Genomic DNA, 26,082 nt, shown 5'->3' with positions numbered 1-26,082 from the left:
AGCTCAGCCTTTTGAAGGTTTATTTACTTGTTACTCATAATAACAACTGTCATTCACATGAAAACAGCTCTTCCTTAAAAAGGGCTGAAATGCATCACCCTCTGCTAGTGCTTGTACTTTGTATTGGAACATAAGAGTCAGAACAACCTGATGTTTACACAAATGATGGCAAGAGAATCCAGAGTTAGTGTTACAAAGATAAAAGATCAAACATATCACAGTTACGTTCTTCCTCTCACAATAAATTTGTAAGCTCATACTTTCACAGCACCTTTTAGTAAAGGGCTGCCAGTGCTTTTTAACAAGGATTAAAAATATGCAAGGCTCTTATCTAGGTTTCTCAGGAAGAAGCAGCATCTTGCTTCATGTTGCAATTGAAAATAGAAACGCGGATCAGAAAATAAATGGATCTGCTTGAGACAATTTCTTTGGTCTGTCACCCTCTTCCATCACAGCCTTCTGAGGAGAAGCAGCCAGTGGTGATTTGCCAAGTGCCTCCTGCACCAACCTGTGTCAGGAATTTCACCCTGCTGGAGCTGCTGCTGTGAAGGGGTGACTGATGAACAGTCACAGACAAAACCATGGAGTTACTCCCAAACTCACACCACTCTCTAGTTAAGTACATATATTTTTCATCCTATCAAAGGTAACACTTTCTAATAATTGAAAACTGTGATTCTTCAAATATCACCAGCAACGTTATCCTGAGTTTAATTTGTCCTGTATCTTAAAATCCATATTAAGTATTAACACTAAACTGGAAAGCATGTTTTAGTTGCAATCATGGATACAATGGAGCAATGACTCTTCCAGGAAGGGGAAGCACCAGAGGTGATTCTCCTGCTGTCAGAGATACCTGTGCAAGGCAGGCTCTTCCTTCTCTGAGCCACTGCACCTCCCACATATCTCAAGCACAATTAATGCTTCAGAGTACAGGGCTGGAGGCATATTAGTCCCAATTGCAGCAGCTGACTGAAGAGCTCTTCCATGCCTTCCCAAGATAGTTTGGGAAAGGAGGCAAAATGGGTGAAGAAATTGCCTGAGTTGTTACAGAAGGTCATAGGAGACCTGTGCCCCACAGGATGTGCACTCCAGCGTCAGAACTTGCAACAGATTCCTACTTCTAACCCTCTAACACATTTCTCCACCCTCCAGGGAAGAACTAAATTTGTTCAGGCAATCATTTCTCTGCACAGCTATTGGGATTCATAAGCCATTTCTTCTACACTACTGCTTCCAAAGAAAACTCACAGCTAGCTCTAATTTTGTTCTTATGGCAATCTGCTTTCTGGTATTCCTTTTGTACAAACTTCCATTATCACACAATTCAGTTCACTCTGCAGAACCAGCCTTGACATTCTTCCTGCTGCTTCAAGGATTCCTTTCAAGAGGCACCTGGCAGCACAGAGCCAGGGACAGATCCCAGAGGACTTGGCCACAAACGCCACCTTATAAATGTCTGACTTCAAACCATTCAACACATGGTCTTGTGTAGTGCTGGAGGCTGGAAAATCCTAATGTCTCTTATGTTGGGAATATATCATGGATTATCAGTCTACTACATCAGGCTTCTGTCTTCTTCTAATTTGCTACAGTGTCTGAGAAAGTTAAACCCCACTGCTTCAGACTGAACAACTCAGCCTGACCAGATCTCTCAGTCTGTTTTGTTATCTTATGGGAAACATTACAAAAGGACTGTAAATCATTGTAAATATCTGTAACTCTTCTATTGGCTTTTCATCTTTTACTCTGCAACCTATTTCAAACTATGACTTAGATTTTCATCATGATAGCAGGCCAAGTTTCTGAATTCCTCTTGCCAACACTTCAAATTCTGGTATATTAGTGAAAGCCTACAAAAATACTATTTTCTTATTTTTTCAAAGGAACAAAATCCCCAAACCTAGGTACTGTTTCAATCTCAAAAAAATTTAATTAGCTTGACAAAAACCTACATGAGCTCTTCATGCCCATCTTTCCTCAGAACTGAATTACCACCTCTGCAGCAAAACCCCTTCACACCCTGCTTTCTACTGCTTCCTTCTTCACCAAAGTGAGACTTTTCACAAAAGCACAGTTTAGAAGCTTTTCAGTAACAGCAAAGGCCCATTTCTGCTTTGATAAGCATGAACAAAACCGGCATTTTGATGGCCCTCACTCAGGCACAGAACTAAAGCCAGCAGTAGGGTTTTGCTCTGAAAATACACACTGGTGTGGAGGTAAAGTCAGGAAACTTGGATTTTGTTTAAATTCTCCAAAGTAATTTTACATATTTTGTTCAGCATGTAAGAATTTCTTTAAGTGTGTTCTATAATTTCAACAGATTAATTCAGACATACCTCAGGCAGGGAGCACAGAGCTACAAGCAATTGGGACTAATATTCAGTAATTCAGTTACAACATCAGAAATCACAACTGTTTCCATTTTCAAAATATATGAAGCCAATAAATAACTTAGGCTCCATACTAATCACAATGTTTCTGTCTTAGTAATTGCAGACAGCACTCAAGCAGTTTAAGAGACCCTCAAGTGCGCTGTTGGACTAAAAATTTAAAAGAACAGACAAACCCTCTCTTTCTGTCCACAGGTATCAACTTGTATAGTTCAGAAAAACAAAGCAGCAAATTCTGCTCCTGACATTATCACCTCTATTAGATCAGTATTCAAAAAAAAAAATATTTAAAACCACATGGTGTCCACATATTTAAAGAATACCGAACAGATTTTCTTTTGAACAACAAGTTACTTGAAATTGTTCCAGAAACTTCAGTAAGGTGATTTTTACCTGGAGGTCCTGTGATATTTCAGCTGTGGGAGGTGGTAGATATTCTTCACATACAGCAAGGCTCCGAACTAACTTTAACTTTGTGTTTGACTAAAGAAAAGTATGTAAAATTAAAATCTATGGCTTATAAAAGATAATATAAATATACCATAAGCCATTATTTTTTTCATTCATTATATGAAAAACAAAATGGCTGAAAACTGCATTTTTAATGTTTTCAACAGAATAAATAATTCCCTTTAGGATTAAAATACCCAAGCAATTGCAGCTTTTGGAGGCACTACCAGCACAATAGAGCACATCTAAAGAAAAGTAAATAAAATGTTGGGAAAGCGTTTCTCTCCGTAACAATAAAAAAGCCACCAAAAATATAAAGGCAAATCACAAAAGCAGACAACTAGGCAAGACAACAAAATCCAACAGAATAAAACAAAGCTACAATGCCAAAGAAATAAAAACTAAAGGCACTTTCCACAAAAGTAACGAAGCTGCACCAAGCATGAAGGGCTCCCTTCGCATGCCAGCACACGCGGCTACCGTACCTTGGACCTTTTGGCCGTCTGCCCAAAGGACTGCGCTGGCCGCTGGCGACAGGCACAACAGAGAAGGGTTACATTAACTCAGTGGCACAATTTGTTAATGCAAAAGTCTCTACGAGAGAAAGCTTTGACAGTTAGCACTGACACGGGCAGGTCTGTGAAAGGAACAGCAGGTGCTTTGGGCTGACGGATTCGGCGCTCTCCCACTTTCATCAGGCTCGTCCTTGATTTCCCTTCTTCATTTATCAACAATAGATATCAGAGCACTTTTACAATAACCAAGAATTACCCTCGTTCAGTGGCATCCAAGCAGTTTACTCTCTCAGCCAGCTCCTACACTTTCAGTTCTTGTTTCCTAATTTCCTTGGCAACATGACATGGTTTTTATGAATTTTCTTCCTATCCCTGAAACCTACCTGGAGACATGATATTAAAAATAGGAAAGTGTTTCCTCTCCCAAGGGAACAGATAACAGATGATGACCTATCATAAGCAGCTTAAAACACATGGGGCTTTTTCTTTGTTCTTGGGACCTATACAAGTGTATTTTAAAATGGGCTATTGATCTTTTTTTGTTTTTCTTTCATTTAGTAATTTACTATAACTTAATATGCTTCTTCTCCTCCCAGAGCATTTGAGTAACTTATTATGCAATAATTTGCTTTTTCCTCCCAAAGCCCTTCTTTTATTACAACTTATTACAACTTTTATTTTTTTCCTTAAAAAAAATTTACCAGGCTTTTACCACAGTATGCACAGCTGAAAGATACATTTGAATCAACAAAAGCATTTAATGATTTGTTAACTGCATAGTTAAAACTAACTCAACCCTCAGTGCCGGTAGCACAAGAATAGAAACATTTAGAGTGGCATCACATAATTTAAGTACTGGTTTCCCTGGAGAACTAAAACTGGAGAATAGACAAGCTTTTAACGGAACTGGGTTTAGTGAGCACAGGCCTAATATTTGTAAGGAGAAATTAACATCAGTAATGCAATTTCAAATGCTGTTTAATGGACAATATTTCGTCCTTTAAAAAGGAAACTGAATAGAAACTCCACTGGAAAACTCCACGAATGCAGCTCTCCTCGCCTTAGCTCACAGATGTCTATCAAGTGCCTGAACTTCTTAGCAGGACATACAACATTACTAAAAGGAAACCTCACCTACAGCAAAGAGCTCCACCATGTAAAGGCAGAACTGCTTTTTCTCTCATTTTCCTCAAGTCCCACATGTCTATTTTGGATGTTGCATCAGCTTAGCTGAGGAGCAGCAGAAGGGGAGCTCATTTAAGCTCATTTCACTATGTAACAGAATTTTAAATAGCTGCACTGAAAACTCACTGAACTCACCACCCACTTTTTAAAGGAAGCTTGCTGAGATTTTGAGCAGCAAAGACAGTTCAAATGCTTCCATTCCTGGAATCATTCAGACTCTGAGTTTTGCTGTTTCCATACCTGGAACCACACAGAGACTTTGAGTTTTCCTGCTACGTGCAAAATATGTTTTCTTTTCCATCATCTCCTCTGAAAGCATTCCTTGCATTCTGAAAGCTGGCACTGCATATGCCTGACAAAGTTTCTGTTACATCCAGCTACTAAATTTCAAAAGTGGGATGATTACCCAAGCGCCTATCAATTACTGCAGCCTCAATCAGCTCAGGTGTGTTCAAATCAAGTAGTGCAAATTTAAAATCACATCAAGACTGTCAGTGGAGTCCCCAATTCAGTGTCAAAAGGCAAAAGAACCTATACTTGGGCAATTGATTATCTTTTGCAATATTTTGCAAACTTTGAAGACATAAGATAAGCTAAAAGAATATATGGAAGCAAACCCCAGCTCCAGATTTGATAGGGCACAAGAGGGAATTCAACCTAGTTATACAGGACATGGAGCTACTGCTCACTAATTAGATACATCACACATATTTCAGTTATTTTTAAGAGTGATTTTGAAAACAAAAGAGAAGAAATGGTTGCTGGACTAAACACCAACAATATTGGGGAGAGCTGGGAGGCCACTGTAGGAGGAAGGTGTTCCCTCACAGATGAGACAAGTACAACTCCACCCATCATATTCAAGCTTATCTACAAACAACTGCCCTGCCCCACACCTCTGTGACAGGTGTGGATTCCTGGCTTTCCTGTGTGACTTTAAGGATGTCAAAACACAAAATCCCACCCCCAAGACCCAGCTGTGACTGTGAGCAGTAAGCACCGCACCCATGGCAGGTGAGGAGCACTGGAATAAAGCTGAAGGGCAGGACTGCAGGGACAGCTCAGGTGAGCACAGCCTGATGGTCCAAGGTCTGGTCTGGAAGCTCAAACCCAACTGCACCCTCAGAGCCTGAAGATGGGTGGGTACAATCCAATGATTCCTTTCCAAACCCACACTGACAGAGCATGACACCAGTTCCACTGGAAGTAGGCAGCCAATGCACACTGTAGCTGTTAATGCACATTTGCTTCTCTTTTCAGGCCCATGAATTTTATCTCTGTCCTAATTTCTCTGCATTTACTCAGTTTTGCTCCTACAGAACATCTTTATGTCCCCCATTTTTCAAAAAGAATTTCTAGCTAATTTGGAATATGCAATCCTTGGTGAGTGCAAATTAGGCAATTTCTTTATATTTGCAGCTCTCAAAGACTTTTACTGCCTTAAGAAAACACTGTGTTAATGAAAGCCCTATTTATAGTCATTATGGGCAGGATTTCAAGACACCATTTAAAAGCAAGTATTCCAAATAATTGCATAATGAAAATAATGATTAGGTCCTTGCCTTTCATAAAACCCCACCAACACAACTTTTAAGACCAACTACTATGCTACATTTCCAACTGCAAAATAAAAAGGGAAGTAAGATAGCATTTATCAAGAACATATAAATAGCCAGGTTTTCAGTAGGAGTATTTGCCTACTTTATTTTTTCCTAAGTACCTCACCAGATCACATATACTAAATGCAAAGTAAAGATCTGGAGCTGTTACATGCCTTCCTCTATCATCACTGTGCTGTCTAAACAAGTTGAATAAAAACAGGTCAGGCACAAGATGGCAAACTCAGACGTGTGAAAGGTTTTGTGAGAGAAGGGGCTCTATTTCTGAAGTACCATTTGGGCATTTCTGAGGATAGGCATAACATGACAAACCTGAATAAAGAGTGTTCTAAGGACATTCAGTTTTTTACCTTCCTGCAAAATTAGGTCTCATTTTTAAATCCAGCCAAGTGCTGCAGCCCCAAGAACCATGGACAGCTTTGTAATGCTGAAGGAAAGAACTGTGTGGTCCATGGTTACTCGCTGAACTGCATTAGTGAGCAGTGACAGCAATTTTCCATGACACAGCAGAGGATGACTGATGGAAAAATAGTTTCACCCTTCCACATGGAGGCAGCTCAAGAAGAAGAGAATCTGCCCAATCATTGATCTATTCAGAAGTGTTACATCACATATTTTGGGAACAAAGACAGGTAAATCCTGGCAAGACCAAAACAGCTGAGGAGGAGGCAAAGAAAGGCTTCAGAGAACTTCAGCTGTGAAACAGAGAGAGAAGCCCAAGGTTAGTGCTAGTATGGAAGGAAGACACTTGCTCCAAAGGACAAGGATATCTGCTTAATTAGCATGAAATAAAAATCAGAATTATACTCTCTTAACACAACATTTGCCTTGCCTCTATCATATAGTAGATGTGTACAACTCTGCACTCATGGCATGAGGCATTTTTGGGTTTCAAAAAAGAAGTCTTCCTGATAATAAACATAAAGGACTATCTTGGAGGATAAATCCAGGATCTTTAATTTGTTGTCAGTATTTCCTGCAGCTTTGTCCTTACACTGGATGACACTGCCTATCCCACCACTCAGAGACAGAGGCAACACAGACCCTGTATTCCAGATCATTCTGAATTTATCTGTTGTCACCTGGCCTGGATAAGATGAACAGGTGGGAGACAGCAGTGCCTGGTGAATACAAAACCCACCACAGTGCTGACGTGCACATGACTTCTGTGAAAGTACTTTTCATAACAGTGCCTCTTGTCCCCAGTGCCATTTAAATGACACTTGAACCTCACTGCAAATATGCAATTTAGAATGTTCTCTGTATCAACAGCAGCACTTTTGCACTGCTTAAAGAAATTGGGAGTGCTGGCCATGTACTCTAATTAGGTATTTTCCTCATTCACATTGTACCTCCAACAGCAGACACAGCAGCCAATCAGGTATTAAAGCACAACCTCCAAATAATCTGGAATTTACAACCACAGTTACATTTCAAAATATAACCATCAGTTTCTGAACTGTACAGTTGCAGAAACATGCCTGAATTCAACCCATGTCAAGTTTAGACAGCGGAAAAATCACAGCCTGTTTCTTCCTTGGCTATAAAGAAGTCAAAAATGAAGTGATAACTGTACTGAGGAATGTGACTGTAGTTTATCAGCAGGTACCAAACCTATTCTGCCACCAGGGAGGAGGGCCAAACCCAACCCCCACGCCTAACCCATCCTCTGATGCACTCAGTTAGCAAACAGAAGTACACAACAAATTCCAGTAAGTTTCTGATAATCTTTTCTAACATTTCTCAGCAAATTCTTTGTTCTTTTTCCCACAAGCACAGTAACATTTAACCTGCACTTAATGACCAGTACTATGTCCACTGAAATTCACCAAACTGTTTAAGCATCCATTAGTTAAAAACTTGCTGACTGTTACTGTTCCACAAAGATTTTTTACTATACACAACTCCAAATTTTTGTTTTGTATTTTAGCATAAAACATGCTTTAAACGAGAAATCCTCAAGTATGAGATATATAGATATATAGATATTTGCACTGGCAGCCTCCACAGTACAAGTGACATTAACTTCTGCTGATTTCAGTTGCTGCAAGGGGCTTGCTCACAGCAGCCAGGTTCCATTTGGTAACTGTCTGTCTTCCCGCCACTCTGGAAATCTGCATCCTCAACTCCAGTTTTTAATTAAACTGCTCATGTAACAGTAATGTTCTGATTCTGATGGAGACTCCACACTAAATGCACTGACAGCAGAGCTGTTTCTATCCAACAGCCTTCACCACACAGTGTCCAGTCCATCTTGTGGGTGTGAGATAATGATTTCAGCCACCAGCTCGTGCTCCTGAATGAGCACCCAACCAAGCAATGAACTCCCTGCCAACCCACAGCCTCTGACAGCACTGGCAGCTTCATTCCTCTGCACCCTGACAAGACAGCAGCAGTTGTTTGCAGGAAGGCTTATTTCTTATTTGCCACTGGAGTCTCATAGAAATTTCCACGCTAAAATTGGTTAAATGAGAAAATGTGAATGAGATTTTTCCAAATTACTGAACTGTATGAAAATAACTAAAGCGTAGATTGATTTTTAAGGCTCACTACTAGAATATTCCATTAATTAAAGAAAATACCAGCTCAGCTATAATATCTCCCAGCTTTTCAGTAGCAGTTATTTCTCATGTTACAGGAGAAGTATTTCATTTCAAGGATTTATTTTTTTCCATAAAATTATCTATTTATACTGATGCCAGCCTTAATAAAGGCAACAGATATTAAAGTGTAAAACTATTGTTATTGCAGTGGTCTACAAGATTTATCTGGAAGCAATTTAACACACCAGATAAAGCTTACTTCACTCAGTGGAATACTGAATTGTTAGTCTTGAACAAAACTACTCCCCAAAGAATTTTTTACTCAAATCTCAATAACAAGAATCTAATAAGCTACTGTCCTGTTTTTGCAACCACAAGAGATCCCTCAGATCCCAATCAGGATTTCTATTAAAAATTTGTTTAGTATTAACCCACAGACAAAATTCCTAAAGACAACTAACTATAGCTTTTGCCAAACACAAACTCCTGTGTTTCCCTTTATAAATCTGGCCTGTTCTGTAGGTTTTGTCAGAAATTTTCAGTTGCTTTCCTGAACTCCTCCTCTTATGTGAGCTGCTTCCAATCCTCAGTGACCAGGTGGGCAGCCTCAGCCAGGAGTGAGCTCGCTTGTCCCACACCTACACCTCAGAGGTATTAAATCTGCTGCCACAAATTCCTAACCCTTCCTTATCAGTGTGTTCTCCATTGACACAAGATATTTTCACACTATTTGCCTTGCCTCCTTCTCACTTGAAATGTGATGCCACGACTTCCTTACAGGAACTTCACTTCTCCCACCTGCAGAAGCCACTCATTTACATGCCTCAGCTTTTCAGTGTGTGCACAAGGAACTGCCTCAGCTTCCCTACCTAAAAGTCAAAGCTGTCAGGCAGTGAAGATCAGAGAAGGGAAGGTGCAGGGAGTACCTGCTGCCCACCAAGGCAGGATGATGCTCCCCAGCTCATTCTGCAGGTGGCTGGGGCAGCTCCCAGACCTGCTGACCTCAGGAGCTTTGGATCCCTCTGGCTCCTGGGGATTTGGATTACCTTGAGCTGATGACTTCAGCCTTATGCTGAACAGCTCTGCTGGAAAATCTACACCTGAGCCACCTGTGAAGTGCAACAGTCAAGAGACAGGCCCAGCTGAGCTGCAGCAACACTCAGCACACGTAGCCCAGCTCCAAACTCTGTCAGGATCCAGCAGCAGCAAAAGCCACCTGAGCTTGTTCCTTGTTCTGCTACCATGAGTAACTTCACACGTGCACTCAGGGAAACACAGACATGGGCAAATTCTCTGGTGCCCAGCAAAGCCACTCATCTCCTTCAAAGAATTAAAAATGACTGAGTCATATTGACATGAGTATAAACAGAAGTGGGGCAAAGGAGGAGAGAGGAAGCAATAATCATCATATTTGCTTCCCTAAAACCAGACAAGTTTTCCTCACTGTACCAAAGAAACATGTAAGAGGAGGATCAAGAGAATGGAGATTGAGACATAAACTTATTTAACATAATACACTAGTGAAAAATAAAGTGAAAAGCTTCTTACCGGCATATTGTTTTTGTTATCAGGACAATTTTCATCCTTTTCCACTTGGATCTGTTCCTGACTTCCTGACTTTTTTAGGTTTTCAACTGGGTCTGTATCTTTAAATTCAGCTTCTGAACCCTTCATTGCATCAGTTTCATCTTTTACAGTAAGAATATCAGACATCCTCATTAGAAAAGGTAATTTTAAAATTCTACAAGAAATATGGAACCTTGAGGACAAAGAAAAAGTGAATTATTGAGTAATTTAAAATTAATTAAAAAGCCATCTATACCTAAACAGCTACCCAAAACAAACATGATTTTTCTGCAAAAAATATCCCCCCTCTGCTATGACACTTTTTTCTGTCTTGTATTAGAAGGAGTGATTTCTGTTTAACCACTTTTATCAGTGGCCTATAACAGCAGACAAGAATTAAGAGCTACATTCTTGGATAACACTCACAGATTTTCTCTTCCACATTTTAAAAATAAACACCTGAACATTCAGATGCTCTAAATCAAACTAGGTTCTAACAGAAACATGGGAAGATTTTCTCAAAGGAAAAGAAAATTACATACAGATTTATTTTTAAATGGTTGAAAATAAATAGATGAATCATAATGCCCCAAGTGTGCAAACATGCAAGAATTTCATGAACTTTTAAAGTTTCCTTGTTGACAGGTAATAACTGAACAAGTTCTGCATACAGGAATTATCTCACCTACAAACTGTAGCAAAACTAGTCTTAATAAAATTAAACATTCTCTCAAAAGCAACAAAGAAGAAAGAAACAATTTGGTAATTAAGATAATAATCATGATCACCAATTACAATTTATAATAATAATAATTTAAAATACTATATAAAGATAACTAATGATTAAACCCCAAATAAAAAAAATAAGAAATAAGAAACAACTCCTTGTCATTACTCAGCTACTGCAAGATGTAAAATCAAGGCTTTTCCATTTCCTACAAGAAATAAAGAGTAAAATCTGAATGCCTAAACTCCTTCATAAGAAACAAATAACAATCCAATAATGTTATAGAAAAGTTTAGTGTTTGATTTAATACCTGATATGTCCTAGAGTTTGGGGATTGTGGTCTCCCACAAAAATAAAATAGAATAATCCAAAGATCCTTTTCACAGTTGTCAGCCAAGATGTCAGTTGTGATGAACCATCTGGAATCTGGCAGGAGGAGTCCCATGTCCTTATCCCCAGTGTAGAGTCCTGGACAGAACTATTTGGTCTTGAATCAGCAAGAACATCCCTTCTGAATGCCTGAAAAGCAACAGAGGAAATGCATGATGCTTTCATTTGCTGTGGGAGGGGAGATGGAACATGATGACACCTAAAAGCTTAAACAGTCATTTTAAGGAAAAAATAAAAAATAAAAAGAAGAAACCAGCATTTGTCATATCCATCCTGCTCGCTCTATCTAGCGGCAGTAACAGTTTCACTGGATGTCCAAGACATTTCTGCGTTACAGGGTTAACAAGTAGTCATAATAAGCATTTTGTTGGCATTCCTGAAACTCTGTTTCTATAAACAAGCAGGTATCTTCCCAAAGAGTCTGAAATATGCAGCCAGTAGGTGTGGAGGAGTAACAGGCCATGAAAGCTGACAAATCCCTGTCAGCAGAACAGCGCTTTTCTCTTTGTTGGAGTTAATCTACGAGCACAAGCCACAAGACATATTTTGGGCAACTAGAATTCCAGAAGACAGCTTTACTTTATTCAAGAAAATAATTGCCCTGGAATGAGGATTTACACATTTTTGCAAAACTGATGATTTTCCATCTTCCCTCTTTTTCAGATTGGAGAAATAAATAAGAGCACCAGCCCCAAGGAAGCATTTGAAGTCCAGGGCAGAGCTCTGACAGCAAAGCCAGTGGAGCCCAGGGAACACCTCAGGGTGTCCAGCTCCTCCCTGGCAGGGGAGATGAAAGCCTGGCCACAGCCACTGCTCCAGAGCTGGAGAAACACAGTTTGGTAAGAGATGAGGTGCTACAGACACCCGGAGTACTGAAATTTACTGCAAAGCATGGAAAAGAAAGATAAAAGATGGGCTGTGATTCAGGCCTGTAAGAGATCCTGTTTACTGAATCTAATGGAAGGGAAAGGATTACAGATGAAAGAATAAAGTGGAAATAAAAAGATGCAAAAATGCAACAAAGGATATCCAGGACTGTTTGGTTCTTGAGGTGGTTTTTCCAGACAATCCAGATGCTGATATAGGATTTATTAAAAAGCTCAGAACCTTTACAGTAAACAAAACTTGTATAGAGATGCTGTTTCACTTTGTTGACTGATGTGATTTGTACGGTATTTAGATAAATGTTAAAAAACATTAAAGGCTGAAGACAGCAACAAACAAAATGCACAACATTTATGTCCAGTTGCACATATAATACTACCAAGTAAGTGTAATTTAATTACTACTCCCTACACAAATCATAAACATAGTAATGATAATTAACATCTTCAAGTTTTTCTTTAATTCCATCAAATACACTAACAGCTCCTGTCCCTTTGCAACACCATTTTAAAAACACTTATCAGCATACTCAGTTACCAAACCACATTCTGCAAATATCCTTGCCTGCCTGGGTCAATCCAGGAAACTGATGCACAAGAGAAGTCTTTATATTTCCTATGACAAACTAAGTGCAAATTAGTTTAGAACTTGTTCTGAACAGATTTTTCCCTGCAGATTTGGTGCTATGTATCCAACAGTCAAAGAGACAGAACTGAGGAAAAGCTGTGGAGTTCCAATTCACATGAAAAGAAATCTCAATTTTGGGCTCATAGAATGGAGCTATTTTGAGTCAACTGGAATCACCATATGTGCATCTATGAGCAAATGCCAAACCCTGTGCTTCACACTAGCAGCAAAACACACAGAATAGAAAGATGAATCTTTGCTTACCTGATTATTTTTAATAATACCAGCCATAGATTCACCGAGATTGGTAATGCACCCTCATGTTTGTGATCCATAACTGAGTTTAAGTACTTGGATAACATGCCATCATTGAAGTTTCCACTAATTTAGCAAATTTTCATAGCTGAGATAATCTAGCTATTCTAGATTAGTTTCTAGACTTCCACAGATGATTAAACAAAGATTGAAGGAATTTTATGCACTGCAGACTGAGTGGGGGAGCAAACCACAGCCCATCCTTCTGAATCCCACCTCTTTCACCACCCCACACAGCTGGATGTTAATTTCTTGTGTCTCATGTAGGACACGCAAAAGGAGAAAAAAAAGCAGGAAGGCAGTCCTTAAAACTGCTCTGTCCTTTGGGGGAGAAAATAGGGTCTGGTAAACAAACCAACTGAAACAAAATCCCAGCACTGGCTTTAGACTGGACTGCAACACAGATCAACACAGTATTTGCAGATTTTAATAGGAGGGGCACAAATGAGATTCTTCCCTAAAATTTTCTGAACAGTTGAAAGGACTCAATATTAGGGGCAGAGCATTACCGGGGTTTGCAATTAAAAGCTCCAACAGCTCACAACACATCTCATGAAAAAAACCTACCAATTCTAGTATCTAGTATCTTTTATAGACATCTACTTTAGTAGACAGGAAGTAAAAGGACTCGCACGTAAGAGTGGAGAATAAAATGTCACACTCATGTTCTTCACCCTCAGGACTGCTGTCCCCTTCTAAATACTCAGTACTGAAATGTATGTTCTTATTCATCATATTAGCAACATTATACCCCAATAACCATCCTGAAGTCTGGTCATCCTCTTTTTGACAAGTGCTCACCACTTTGTCCATGCAACTACTCTCCCTTTTCAGAGAAAAATGTATTATCAGCTGTGAGATGGATGCCCAGTACTGCACAGACATGAGCTTTGCAGCCAGCAAATGAGAAAATTGCTCAGTGCTGTGCTTTTACTGCTTCTTTTGCACAGCCTAAAGGATAAGTCATAAAAACCCCCAACAGATCAAGCAAAATCATTTCTGAGTTTTATGATGGCAGCCGTCTGAATCTTGATACATGAAAAGCCACTGGGTCCCTCATTTCGGGTTCTGACTTGAAAATTACCACATGTAAACCCATTAAACTGACTTGTAATGAGCAGAGATATTTCTGGGAATAAGATCTAGTCAACTTAATCCAATTTCCCTAAGAGGCATCAGAGTTCCAACTCCTCCTTGTTGGCAGTGTAGATGGAGATAGGAAGCTTTGCACTGCCCATGACAGAAGGAATCCATTCTTTTTCTTTTAAAAAGAAGGCAAAAGAGAGAAGGTGATTTTTTTTCTTTAATTATTGATATCATTGTTGTCAAAAGACTCCAGGAATGGCTGTCAAAATTACTTGTATCAATCAAATTCAGGGCAGAAAATTGGACTAGAAAGGTGAGGGTAAAAAAAAAAATCTACATTCAACATGCAAAGTGGAGACACCATCCATGGAAAGGTAACGTGAAAATTTATTTCTTAAACAAGTGTCTGTTGACTTACAAATCAACAGAATTCCTGCAACCAACAAACACTGGCCTCTTCCCAGAACTTCCACAGCAGCTTTGTACAGCAACTCCCTCCACAGCTCAAGCAGAACCACCAGTGGATGAATTCTAGAAAGTCTGTGGGAAAAGTTTTGCCTTACCCCTGACATAACAGTGGTACAAACCTTTTTTTGGATGTGGAAGTGCTTAATTTTTTTTCATAAGACAGGACCTTTCCTAGGAAAACAGATTTTTGAAGATTCATGTAAGAGACTTGCACAACAAGTGCTTTTTCCAGCTGTTTTTCACCTCAGTTATACAAACAAATCTATATTAACACATAACCTCAGAGTTCCTGTGTCTAGAACTTTCCCCATCAACTGAAAACACTCAAAGGTACATATGTTTCTTTGTTAGGATGAAAGAGGAAAATGTTTATACAAATATCAAAATTATCTTAATAAAAACTATGGGTATAGCTAAAAGAATTACTACATCCAGCTACTGCTTAATCCTTGTGGACCACTACCTACACACAGCTCTTGGTAACAATTAATTTTGGCAAGTCAAACAGATATTTTGGACACTCAAATCAAGGGAGAACTCAATGGGGAGCTCCTGCTTCTTCCTTCTGCTCCCTACAAGCTACAGGCGCGCACAGAGCATTTATGGGAGCCCGGGGCAGCAGGAACAAAGCCCCAGGAGGAGGAACAGCAGCAGCTCTACAGCTCTTTGTGCAGCTCTGATCCATAGTTTCAGTCATGGCATTTCAACAGCACCAGCCCAACTCAAACAAAGCAATGAGAAGGTGCAGATTAATGTTATTATCTAGTAACTGAGAGCCTGTAGATGAATTCTGAGATAAAACATGGACAACCTGGCAAACATCTAAATTTGAACAAATTAGTTCCTCCTGGGAAACTTTTGTTAAGGCAAAGGTGGGAAAAGGACTGGAGGAAAGTGCCTGAGATGATAAAGGAGAGGAAAGGAGAAAAAAAACCAAAAGCAACCCCACACAACCTTAAAAATCTTGACTTGGAAAGCAAGGGAAGATTCCAGAGGGAGCAACAATTCTCCTGCCCACAAACAGATCCAAGAGCCATAAGCCAGGGTCTGTGATTTTGCTCTCCCTAGTAACCACTGCCTCAGTGGCCCAGGCTGTTAAAATATACCACACAGCACCTGTAAAAATGTAGCAGCTGATATTAAAACTGCAATTCATTTAACAGAAAACTCAAAGTAGCTTTGCACAATTATCAGAAATACAAACTGGAATTATGCAGAAGAAGCTGCTCCCTTTTTCCAGAAAAGTTGACACACTCCTGCTCTCTGCATCCCATCTCATGGCTGAAGTTTGAGACCCATTAAATGACCAACCAGGGAGAAAAGAGTCCTGCCCTGCCGGCTGAACTATGAAGGTCTGTGCAGGTCTGATCTTAATTAAAACAATTATTAGAAACAAATAAATAAGAAATTGGCCCATTTTTGAAGCATGAGTCTAAAAGACTCCCTGGTCTTGTTCACTGGGAAATGCTATACTAGTGAATCCATGCTGCAATGATTTAAATACTCTTAAATCAAAGATTTATGCTTTTCTTGATGATGCTATTTGCACAGATTTTGAAGCTCTCCATTAATCAGTTAACAACTAAATGCTATTTACCCCATTAGCATTAGAAGATACTTCTTATTTGATTCAATTTACCAAGGTACTCAGTAATCAGATTTTCAAAGAAAGTATGATAAATCAGAATACAAAAGTATAATGTGCAGTTACTCTACCTCTTCCAAAATTAATTAGGGACTGAATGCATCTCACTGTCTGTGCACGTTATGTCCTACTACCAAGTAGACATCATTAAAAAATTAACTGGACAGAAATAGAACTAAATGCACCAGGAGCTATTTGCAGACTTTCTCAAAACTTTCTTCCAATTTGGAAGGAAAATCCCCCAACTGTGAACCCAATAAAAGGCTGTCCCAGGCCTTGCTCTAGTTCACCTTGCTGCAATTTCACCTATTTACTGTCCTGCCCCTCTGCCAGAGGTGCTGCTCCAGCAGCAGCAGCAGAGCTCAGCTTTACCCACCTCCCTCCCCCTGGGCCCTGAGCTTGCAGGGACTGGCCCTGCCCAGGGCACTGCTGGGCCCCCAGGAAAAGAAAAACCGCAAAGAAAACCTGAAACTTGCCCCCAGTGTTCTTAAATACCTTCTTTTCTTTACCAGGATATTTTGCATGCTCTAACTTCTCAAACACTATTGAAGAGCAATATAATGTCCTTCTTTTTCACACTCAGGCCTAAGATAGGACACTACCAGTGCTCATAAGACAGTTGACAGGCTCTTAAAGAGGACACCTTTCACAGGAATAGGCATGTGAGAAGCCAAGGTGTATTATTAGCAACTATCCCTCCCCCTCCTTTTATATTTTAAATTCTGAGCAATACTCTAAGGCTCTTTAATCCTGCCTCACCTTCTCCTGTGAGTTCACTCCTGAATGCAATAGAAACACTGAGCTGACAGTGACAAAGAATAGCAAGATAATTCCTTCAGGAATGTAGCTGCATAAATGAGAATAAGACATTTAACAACAAGCAAGACTAGAGCAGTCTTTTATTCTACATATTGATAGGAAACTGCAGTATTCAAATACCTGTGGAAATCAGGAGTTTGTTGTCGTTTGTCATCCATAAACTCAAAAAATAAAACTTGAAATGTACCCTGAAAAAAGCTCTGCCACTATGCAATGGCTCTTCAGAGTGCTCAGGTCCCCAGGAGGCTCAGCTGCTCCATTCTGCACAAAGCACTGTCATCCTCCTCTTAGTTCCTTTCCTGCACTTCACTTTTGATACAAACAATCAGAGCCAGGGACATCAAAGGAAATAAACACCTTTGGTTTCCTCCTTGAAAAATGGAACAGTTCTCTGGATGTAGCTCCTGCCACAGTGGAACATGACAAAGGGGTTCTTGTGAGGTGATTCCAGTTCACTATTGAATCTGGCAGTCTGCAGGCACCGTTCTTTTCACCATTTAGGAAAGGAAGAGGTTGGGAATACTAGGATACTACCTAAGGAAAAAAAATCCCACTACAGTCCTTGTTTTGACTAGAGGAGCCACCCAACATGAAGAACAATGGAAGTCCAGGCTGCAGGGTTTCTGATGAAATGACAGTTCCAGCACTGAACAATCTGTGGTGAATGAAAACCAGCCTGGCCAACATTCACATACTGTTATTATAAAACACAGCTCTGTGGCTAGGCCACCCTCATTAAGGTAACAAAAATAATCTTAAATGGTTTATATACTATTTAAAGTTGTAGCTCTATTAGGATCTATTCTCACTCTTTTTTTTGTACCTTTAAAGAGAGAAGGAAAAAAAAATAATTTCCCAGACAGACTTCAGAACAGTTCAGTGAACACTATTTTTTCTATAATTGTCTCCTGGCAGGAATCTGCACAGGGTAACACACGTTGGCAGACAAAAGCCATTTCAGCTTGAACACCATTAGAGCATTAACCTTTCCAAAATGCCATACCTCAGAGGGAGCAGAGCATTAGGTTAGTGGAAAATCCATCTGTTGAATGGCTGAGCCTCTCCTCCCCCAAAGAACACGCCTGTCCAAAGGCATGAGGAAAGAACTATTTAGAAATGCTTATGAAATACAGCATGACATCTTTAGTTTTTGCTAGCATAGTTCTGTTGGCTTGGGAGGGGGAAAATGAATGCCCTTCTCACATGACATTGCTGTAGCAGCAAAAGCTCTGTAGAAACAACTATGCTGACGAAGATTTTGTTGGCTTAGCTTTCATCATTCAGAGAAACCCAACTGACAGCAGAAAACCCCTCCCAGCTCTTGAGCTGTCTCTAGGGCTGATATCCAGAAAATTCTGTGTCCACGTGCCCACACCAGCAGCCTCCCACAGCCTCCAGCTTTTTTATCCTTGGAGCAGTCCCCAAACCTGCCCTTGCTCCCTCACCTCGTTCATACTCCATGGTCACCCATCAGCCTTTTCAGCTCCTTCTGACATCCTGCACATTTTTTGGCACAAGTTTTTCACTGACTTTGAACTACACCTTTAAAAAACTTCCAACAGTTCCAGGAAATGCACATTGTAATGCCACAAAGCACAAGTCTACATCACCATATAATCTGTTTAATATTTATCTGTATGTATCATCTATTTAATACCTTTAAGTCATGAATTCAGGCAGATCATGAGCCCAAACCCAAAGTATCTACCTGCTTTCAACTATCAAATAGCAACAGTTTTCTTACTAAAAACAATCCTTAAAAACTGAATTAGAATCTATTACATCATTCTCTGAAGCCTCATTTCTAGTGTGAAGGTCTTAAAATGGAATAAGAAGATCAACAATATGCTTTTTTTGGTGTCAATTGGAAATCAATAGTTTGGGAAGAAAAAGAATTGGTTTTCTCTTTATGAGGCTGCTGATGTTTGCTAAAGGTCAGAGGTTTTATAGCACAATAAAGTATAAGTATGGCCTGAGCTGTTTACAGCTGACTTTAAAAGACTTTTAAATAAAATATTGGAAACTTGTTTTATATTACCCAACTGTGAACTAACCAAAGGTATCTTCAGCAATCCTTTAAGCTCAGCATTGATTGATTTTGGTATATTAGAAACAGTACAGAAGTAAGAGAACATAAATATTTTAAGTTCAGATGATGTAAAAAATTAATCTTGCTACTCAAAACACTCCATAGAAAACACATAAGATCAAATAAAGTCATGCCATCTAAAAGTCCCCAGATGATGCAGTAGCAAACTAAAACCTCAAAATAGTCAAAGATTGATTTTTTCCCCCCAGTTATTTTAAGTAAATGAACTGAAGCACTGCCAGTGACTGTTTCCAGTGCAGAACCTCCAAATAGCAGCTTTCTTAAAAGACACAAATCTCCATTTCATTTAGAAAACAGCCATAGACAACTGCACACAGCAGCTAACAATTTTCTGTACATAAATCAGGTTTCATTCTTAGAATATCTAAGCTAACACTTGTCCATCATATTTTCATCAGTACATGAAGAAGTGTCTCTAAAACTGACCCAAATTTCAACAGTGGATGGTGGGAACAGACTCCTGGAGTTACCAGGCCAGGATAAAGATTCTGTTCAGGCCCCTAAGATATCTGAGATTATACAAAAGACTTAGTTTTCAAAAGAGTTAAGAAGCAAAAGCTCCAACTCTAACAGGTCCTTTCTTTCCATCTTATAACAAAATTCACTAACTTGGTAAGTTACTGTACCATTATGGCCTTTCTCTACATAAAGACAAAAATCACCAAAGCAAACGAGACACAAGAGAAAACTTTCCCTGGGGCACTATCAATGCTCTCACCTCTGTCCTGCTGCCACAGCTTCACAAATACCACAGCACATCATCACCACACACACAAACATCATCTGGCTGCTTCAAAATCTGGATTACAAACACCAGGTAAAAACGAATCAGAATTTCAAAACTGTCTACCCTACAAACTCTAGTTCTCAAGCAGTGTATTTCTGCTTAATTTCTAACAAAACCACAGCAGGTCTGATGTCAGGAGCGCTGATAGTGCAGAAATTTGATAAAAATTAAATGCCTGATCTTCATGGAATCAAATGTCATCAATTTAGCAGCCAAAACTACTTCTTATCTCAACAAAGATATTTGGTCCATAACACAAGACAGTTACCAACTGCATAGGAAAAACACTCCATTTTCACAGAGTCTACTATAAATACTGTTGCTGCTTAGGTTTGAAACCTATTTTTTAGTTCAAAACTTATCTTTATAAAACCAAACAACAAAAGCTTACTTGTAGTTCCTTGCTGGAATGGAGATAACAATAACACTTTAAAAAAAAACACACTAAAAAAAAATTTAGGCATCTCCCCCATTCCTGCCACCTTGGGAAATTCTTTTAGCAGAGATATTTTTAGTGCCTTTCCAACCACAGCACAAACAAAACACCCAGTAAATAAAAATTAGCAAGAATGCCATTATTAAGTAAGATGTAAGAAAAAAACCCTTTTTCGAGTCAATATTTAAAGAAGGAAGATATTCAGGGATGCTAATGATCTCTGCTAATTGATTAGGCCTAGAAGAGCTTTTGTGCAAAAAGGCAAACAAAACACAAACTGCAATTTGTCTGAGACATTTTACTCTTCCCCTGTCAGGCAGCACTTGGATTCCCGGTTCCAGGGCTGACACACCTGCCCGGATTGGCATTGTGCTCCATGAGTGAGCCCCCGGGGCGTGCTCTCCCTCCCTCCATCCATCCATCCATCCATCCATCCATCCATCCATCCATCCATCCATCCATCCATCCATCCATCCATCCCTCCATCCCTCCATCCCTCCATCCATCCATCCCTCCCTCCCTCCCCCGGCCGGGGCTCAGCCCGTGCCCGCCCGAGACAATGGGAGGCACAGCTGGAGCGGCGCTGGCACCGTCACTGTCACTGTCACCCCCACCCAGGCAGCTCCTCCTCGGCAATTCACAACCTCCCGAAGCTCTCCCGGCTGCTAGAAAATGGCTGGACACATTTTAATCGCTTCCCCCGTTAAGAGACTACGCTAAAATTAAAGTTTACACCACACTGTGAGAATTTTGATGTGACAAAGAAGCAGGACAAAAATCTTCGCGCTGTAAAGATATTAATTTCCTCTCTAGACGGTTTTATTTCTTCACTTTGGCATTGTGAACGCAACACAAAAAGTCATCAGTAAGTTAGTCCTCGGTGCCAGCAGATAAACACACTTGTCACTGGCAGAATGAATGCTATGATAATTTTCTGGACTGGCACATACCCACTATCAGAACCCAAATATGGAAGAAAAACGTCGTCTAAACAGAGGGGTAAAAAAAAAAGCCAGTTATATGATAATTATCATCCTTCCAAAAGCAGTGCCCAGACCAGCAGTCTGCAGTTTTGTTGCCTGTGAGACACCTCTATCCCTGGGCAGCTGCAGCATCACCCCATGTTCGGCAGCACTGCTGCACACTGATAACCATAATCCCCTTTCTGGACTCTCCAGAGACCTCTCCCAGGGATCCTGCACACCAACTTAGGCTGGAAGGAGAATGGGGCAGTATTTTTAATCTGCAGGCTCCAGAGAGGGGAATTACAATCTTGGGAGGCTGCAATTCCTGACAAACAGGAGATCACTATCCTATATTTAAGCGACAAGATTAAAAAAACCACACATATATATATATACAGACTCATTTCTACAATGCAACAAACATAGAAAATAAAGTAAATCTAAAACAACTAGAGAAAGATTCAGACCTGTCACTGACTGCAGCAGTCTCAGTACTAAAAGAAATTCTTATAAATAAATAAATAAAAATATATATTAGTATATAAAACATCATTTGATACTGAGACTGCTGCAGTTTGCAACAGATCATCATCTTTCTGTGCTTGCTATTCCCCTGTTCTGCCACCTCTCTAAAGTGCTCCATCTTTAAAGCCTCCACTCCTCCAGCCCACACATGGCAGTGTCACACACTCCACACATCTTGGCTTGTCGTCCTTGAGCAGCAACATCATCTGGGGAGGGGAAAAGTCAATCCTTGTGATTCAGCTGAAGACAGCAGTTGTTGGAATCCCTGCTTTTCTCTGGTGCACTGGGTCCAGTGTAACTGCTGGCTGTGCCCCTCTCTACACACCAGTCCCCTCCCCACCCCAGCACACATCCCCACCACCCCTGAGGTCTCATCCCAAACTCGAGGAAAATACACACAAAAGGCACAATTCTGGGAGGCCCTTGCTGTTTTTGCAAAGGTTCCAGCCGGTCTGCAATGGGAGCATTATTTCTCATGGAAAAGGCTTTCTCAGCAGCATGCTAGACAAGAAAATTACTTTTATTTTCCTAATTGTATCATGAATTCCAAATAGGTGATCACCTATGTGCACAAGCCATTCACTGCAGGGTCCATACTCTGAATGCTGCCAAAGAGAATAGTTTTCAGTTTCTGAACACATTATACAGATTACATTAATGTCAGAATAATCTTTTAAGCAGTCTCCTCACACGACACTAGGAAAATGTGTCTGCTGTGCATGTCTAGCTAGTGCTATAATCAGATTTGGTATTCACATACCATGGCAGAGCACCTAGGAGTGTTTTTATAATCAGGAAGATCAGCAACAAGATGCAGTGAGCCCCAAACAGGAATAAAGCAGTACCCAATGGAGAAAGAACTGAGCAATGAACTATTGTTATATTCTGCACTGCCCCTTAGAACATTTTTGTTAATTTTTCTAAAACTCACACACCCACACATTATGAAGAGTTGGGGCTTCTGTAACTCCTGTCCTGGAGACTCATCCTACAGAAGAGGATAGACTGGTCTGGGTTTACTTTCTCACAAGGAAAACCTTTTTATCCCCTACACATATAAATTGGTCTGCTCTAAGTGATGGACTAAAAATTGGAATAGCATTCATTACCTGAAATGTTCCTGTATCAGAAATATATTTTATAAATGCTCATCTTGTGTGTTCAGCTCTGTGGCTGCCTTTATACAAAGCTCGTGCCACGTGCAAATGAACACAGGCATAACATGTTAATGTATGTGAAACATGAAAATAATTTTAATGAAAGATCATAAAAATAATGCTGTAATTTCCCCCTTAGTCAAGATACATAATTAATATGCTTAAGAGCAGTAAAAACTTACAGCCTGGAAAGAGGAGTTGGAGCACTCAGGGCTAATTTAGAATTGCAACCCTGATGTGGCTGACTAAGTTAACTCAAAACATGTAAATTGTATCTCTATTAACAAACACACACAATTACATCTGCTGAAATACCATCATAAGGTCAAAAACAGATGAGCAAATAAAAAATTTAAATTCAAATTAAATTTCAAAGCCATACCACACATACAAGCCAGGTACTCAGGAGATAAACAAAAAACAGTCTAGAAAGCAATCAGATTCCAAAGGAGGAGAGAATTTCTAGACCTAAGAAAAAAAGTGAATATCTGCAACACCACCTCTTCAAAACCATTTTCCTGACAAAACAATACCCTCTGTCATAGTTGTACTTAAGACTGCAGTATGTAACTGATGCAAATGAATCTTTATTTTTTAAATCTCATAACAAATTTACACAACTCAGTAAGAGGCAAAAGTGCACCATTAAGTCTCTGCAAACCAGTGTCTGGCTCAGAGAAGGAAAGACTGGACTGTCCGGAACGGAATTTTCTCTCAAACTTGAAAAGGAGGACTGACACAGAGACAGAAATCCCAACTGATAAAAAGGCTCTGCTGCACAGGATACATCAGGAAGATGATGTTCCTGGCTCTGCAATATCCAAGGACTCGAGGCACAAGGGCCCCATTACCCCAAAACAAATCCCAGCAAGACTTACAGGCCTGAAGAGGAAGGACACAAACTCTGAGAGAAGGACACACACACTGAAATGTTCTAACTAACAACAGCCTTTTCCCATTTAGAAGAATGAAAAAGAGATGAGAAAGAAAAGTACTTCTTTGAAGATTTTTAAAGGACAAGATAAAAAGCAAGCATCTGGACCAACCAAAAAAAATTTAAAAAAAAAATTTGAGAGACAAAAAGCTTAAAAAATACTAGAATGGGATATTTCAACTATGTATTCCAATTCCAGAATGAAATTTATCTATAATCCTAAAGGAAACAGAGCAGCTTTTCTTGTTATGTGAGAAAGGGAGACATTTACAGAGTTTGTCCCATCCACATGAACTTAACAGAAGCATCATATGAAGCCATATCCTGACTCCTCCAAGTTCCATCCACTTGATTGATTTGAGTTTGTCTCTTCTGAACTGCCAGTAACTCTTTAACATTTGATTGAACAGGAATATATTTATCTCTACCCTTAGAAACATTGTGTAACTCCAGATCGGTCACGAAGGCCTATTCTGTATTTAGTTCATATCATCCCCCTATAAAAACCTCTCACTTCCAAGAAAGCAGAAAAGCAGCACTGCAATTTCATTCCTTTGCACCATGAACACAGTTTAGACAGCAGAGTGATGAAGCTGAAATAAACATCTTTCTCTGCTGGTTTCATTTTTCTTCTAAGAAATGAAATATACCCCCACTCTTACAAGTATAAATGAAACAATTTTAGTGCTGTTTAGATACCAGTCACCATTTAGCCATGGTTACTACATGATGACAAGGTCTTGTCCAAGTCTAAATACAGGAGACTTTAAGCTAAAGCCTGAAATACAAACAATCACCAAACACTGACTGTGCAAAGCCAGCCTTAAGGACTAAATGCAATTACTTTTCAAAAACCTTCTGGAGAATGGATACCAAATGAGCAAGTGGCTGTCTGGTGGCTCTGTTTGTAGGGCTGATTGCTGGTCAAAGATTAACTTACTGTTAATTAAAAAGCCTACAGTAACAGTGAAAAAGCCAGCTGAAAAAAGTATTTCTAGGATTCATGGAATTCAATATTAAAGATCTCTCTACAAGTACTCATTATAGCAATCTATTGAAAAATATCAAATGTATCTCTGAGTGTAAGTAAACTTTTGGTGTTAGCTGGAGTAAAAATTCTAAGTAATTAAATAGGAATAACATTCCCATTACCAGACTTCAAAAAGGGAAAAAACCACCAACCAAACCCGGCATCTCTCAAAGTTCATAAAAAATGTGGGAGGGATGTTTTTGGGACCAGTTAAAGAAGCCAAAAGATATATTCTGTCCAATTCTTCACTCCTTGAACAAGGCAACTCTAATCCCCTGCTTACTCAAAGAGTGACAACACACAGGAAAAAGCAAATTCTAGTAGATGATTTTGGGGTATTGAGGTAGCCATTGATTCCACTAACTATGGTCCTTATGTGCTTAGTGAAGCACAAAACAACCCCAAAGCCACCAAACTTCTTCTTTTCCTCTAGAAATCACATCAGAACACATTTTAAAAACCTGTATTTCTAATTTTCTGTGTGCTAGAGAATTGTGTTACACAAGAAAGTGAAAAGAAATGTTACCTGTAGAAGCTCTGGCCTATCTCCACAATCTGAAGTAAGAACCACTCAGGTTATATTCAACCACAGATTGATTTTTGACATCTACAGAAAACATTGCTGCTTAATGAAAACCAAAGCATTGCCTCTGCAGTTAAAGCAAACAACTGAGTAATGGCTGATGCTAAACCAAGGAGTGAATATATTACAAAGCAAGACTAAAGATCACTTACTTGGTTTTGTCAGATGTTTTATCACTGTAATTTTTGTCCTTCCATCCCCAGTTGTTCCTACAACTAAGTATTCTCATTCACTCTTACTTCTAAAAACTGGGTGTATAACCCTTTCAAGAATCTTTCCATTTTCATCACAATCTTGCTTTATTGTTAAGAAAAATAAAAGC

At 39.6% G+C, this 26,082-nt stretch overlaps 2 protein-coding genes across 9 annotated transcripts in view; one reads left to right on the top strand and one right to left on the bottom strand.

Moving 5' to 3' along the window:
- Positions 1 to 11,786, bottom strand: part of R3HDM1 (R3H domain containing 1) — a 50,641-nt gene extending 38,855 nt beyond the window's left edge. For 5 of the 8 annotated variants that reach the window (XM_083865027.1, XM_083865023.1, XM_083865026.1 and 2 more), the window contains exons 1-4: positions 11,309 to 11,786; positions 10,254 to 10,464; positions 3,329 to 3,370; positions 2,787 to 2,876 (exon numbers count right to left, since the gene is read on the bottom strand). In XM_083865027.1, the coding sequence (XP_083721153.1) occupies positions 2,787 to 2,876; positions 3,329 to 3,370; positions 10,254 to 10,464; positions 11,309 to 11,553 (588 nt within the window). In that variant the 5' untranslated portion in view covers positions 11,554 to 11,786. The remainder of the gene's footprint in view (positions 1 to 2,786; positions 2,877 to 3,328; positions 3,371 to 10,253; positions 10,465 to 11,308) is intronic. The other 3 variants (XM_083865025.1, XM_083865029.1, XM_083865030.1) reach the window with 1 other exon arrangement.
- ZRANB3 (zinc finger RANBP2-type containing 3) overlaps positions 1 to 26,082 on the top strand; it is a 254,638-nt gene that overhangs the window by 174,260 nt on the left and 54,296 nt on the right. The gene's annotated exons all lie outside the window — the stretch shown is intronic.

This window comes from Zosterops lateralis (assembly GCF_965231275.1).
Source record: "Zosterops lateralis genome assembly, chromosome: 7".
Lineage (NCBI taxonomy): Eukaryota > Metazoa > Chordata > Aves > Passeriformes > Zosteropidae > Zosterops > Zosterops lateralis.
Note: the sequence above shows the minus strand (reverse complement) of the source record. Positions and strands in the feature narration are given on the sequence as shown.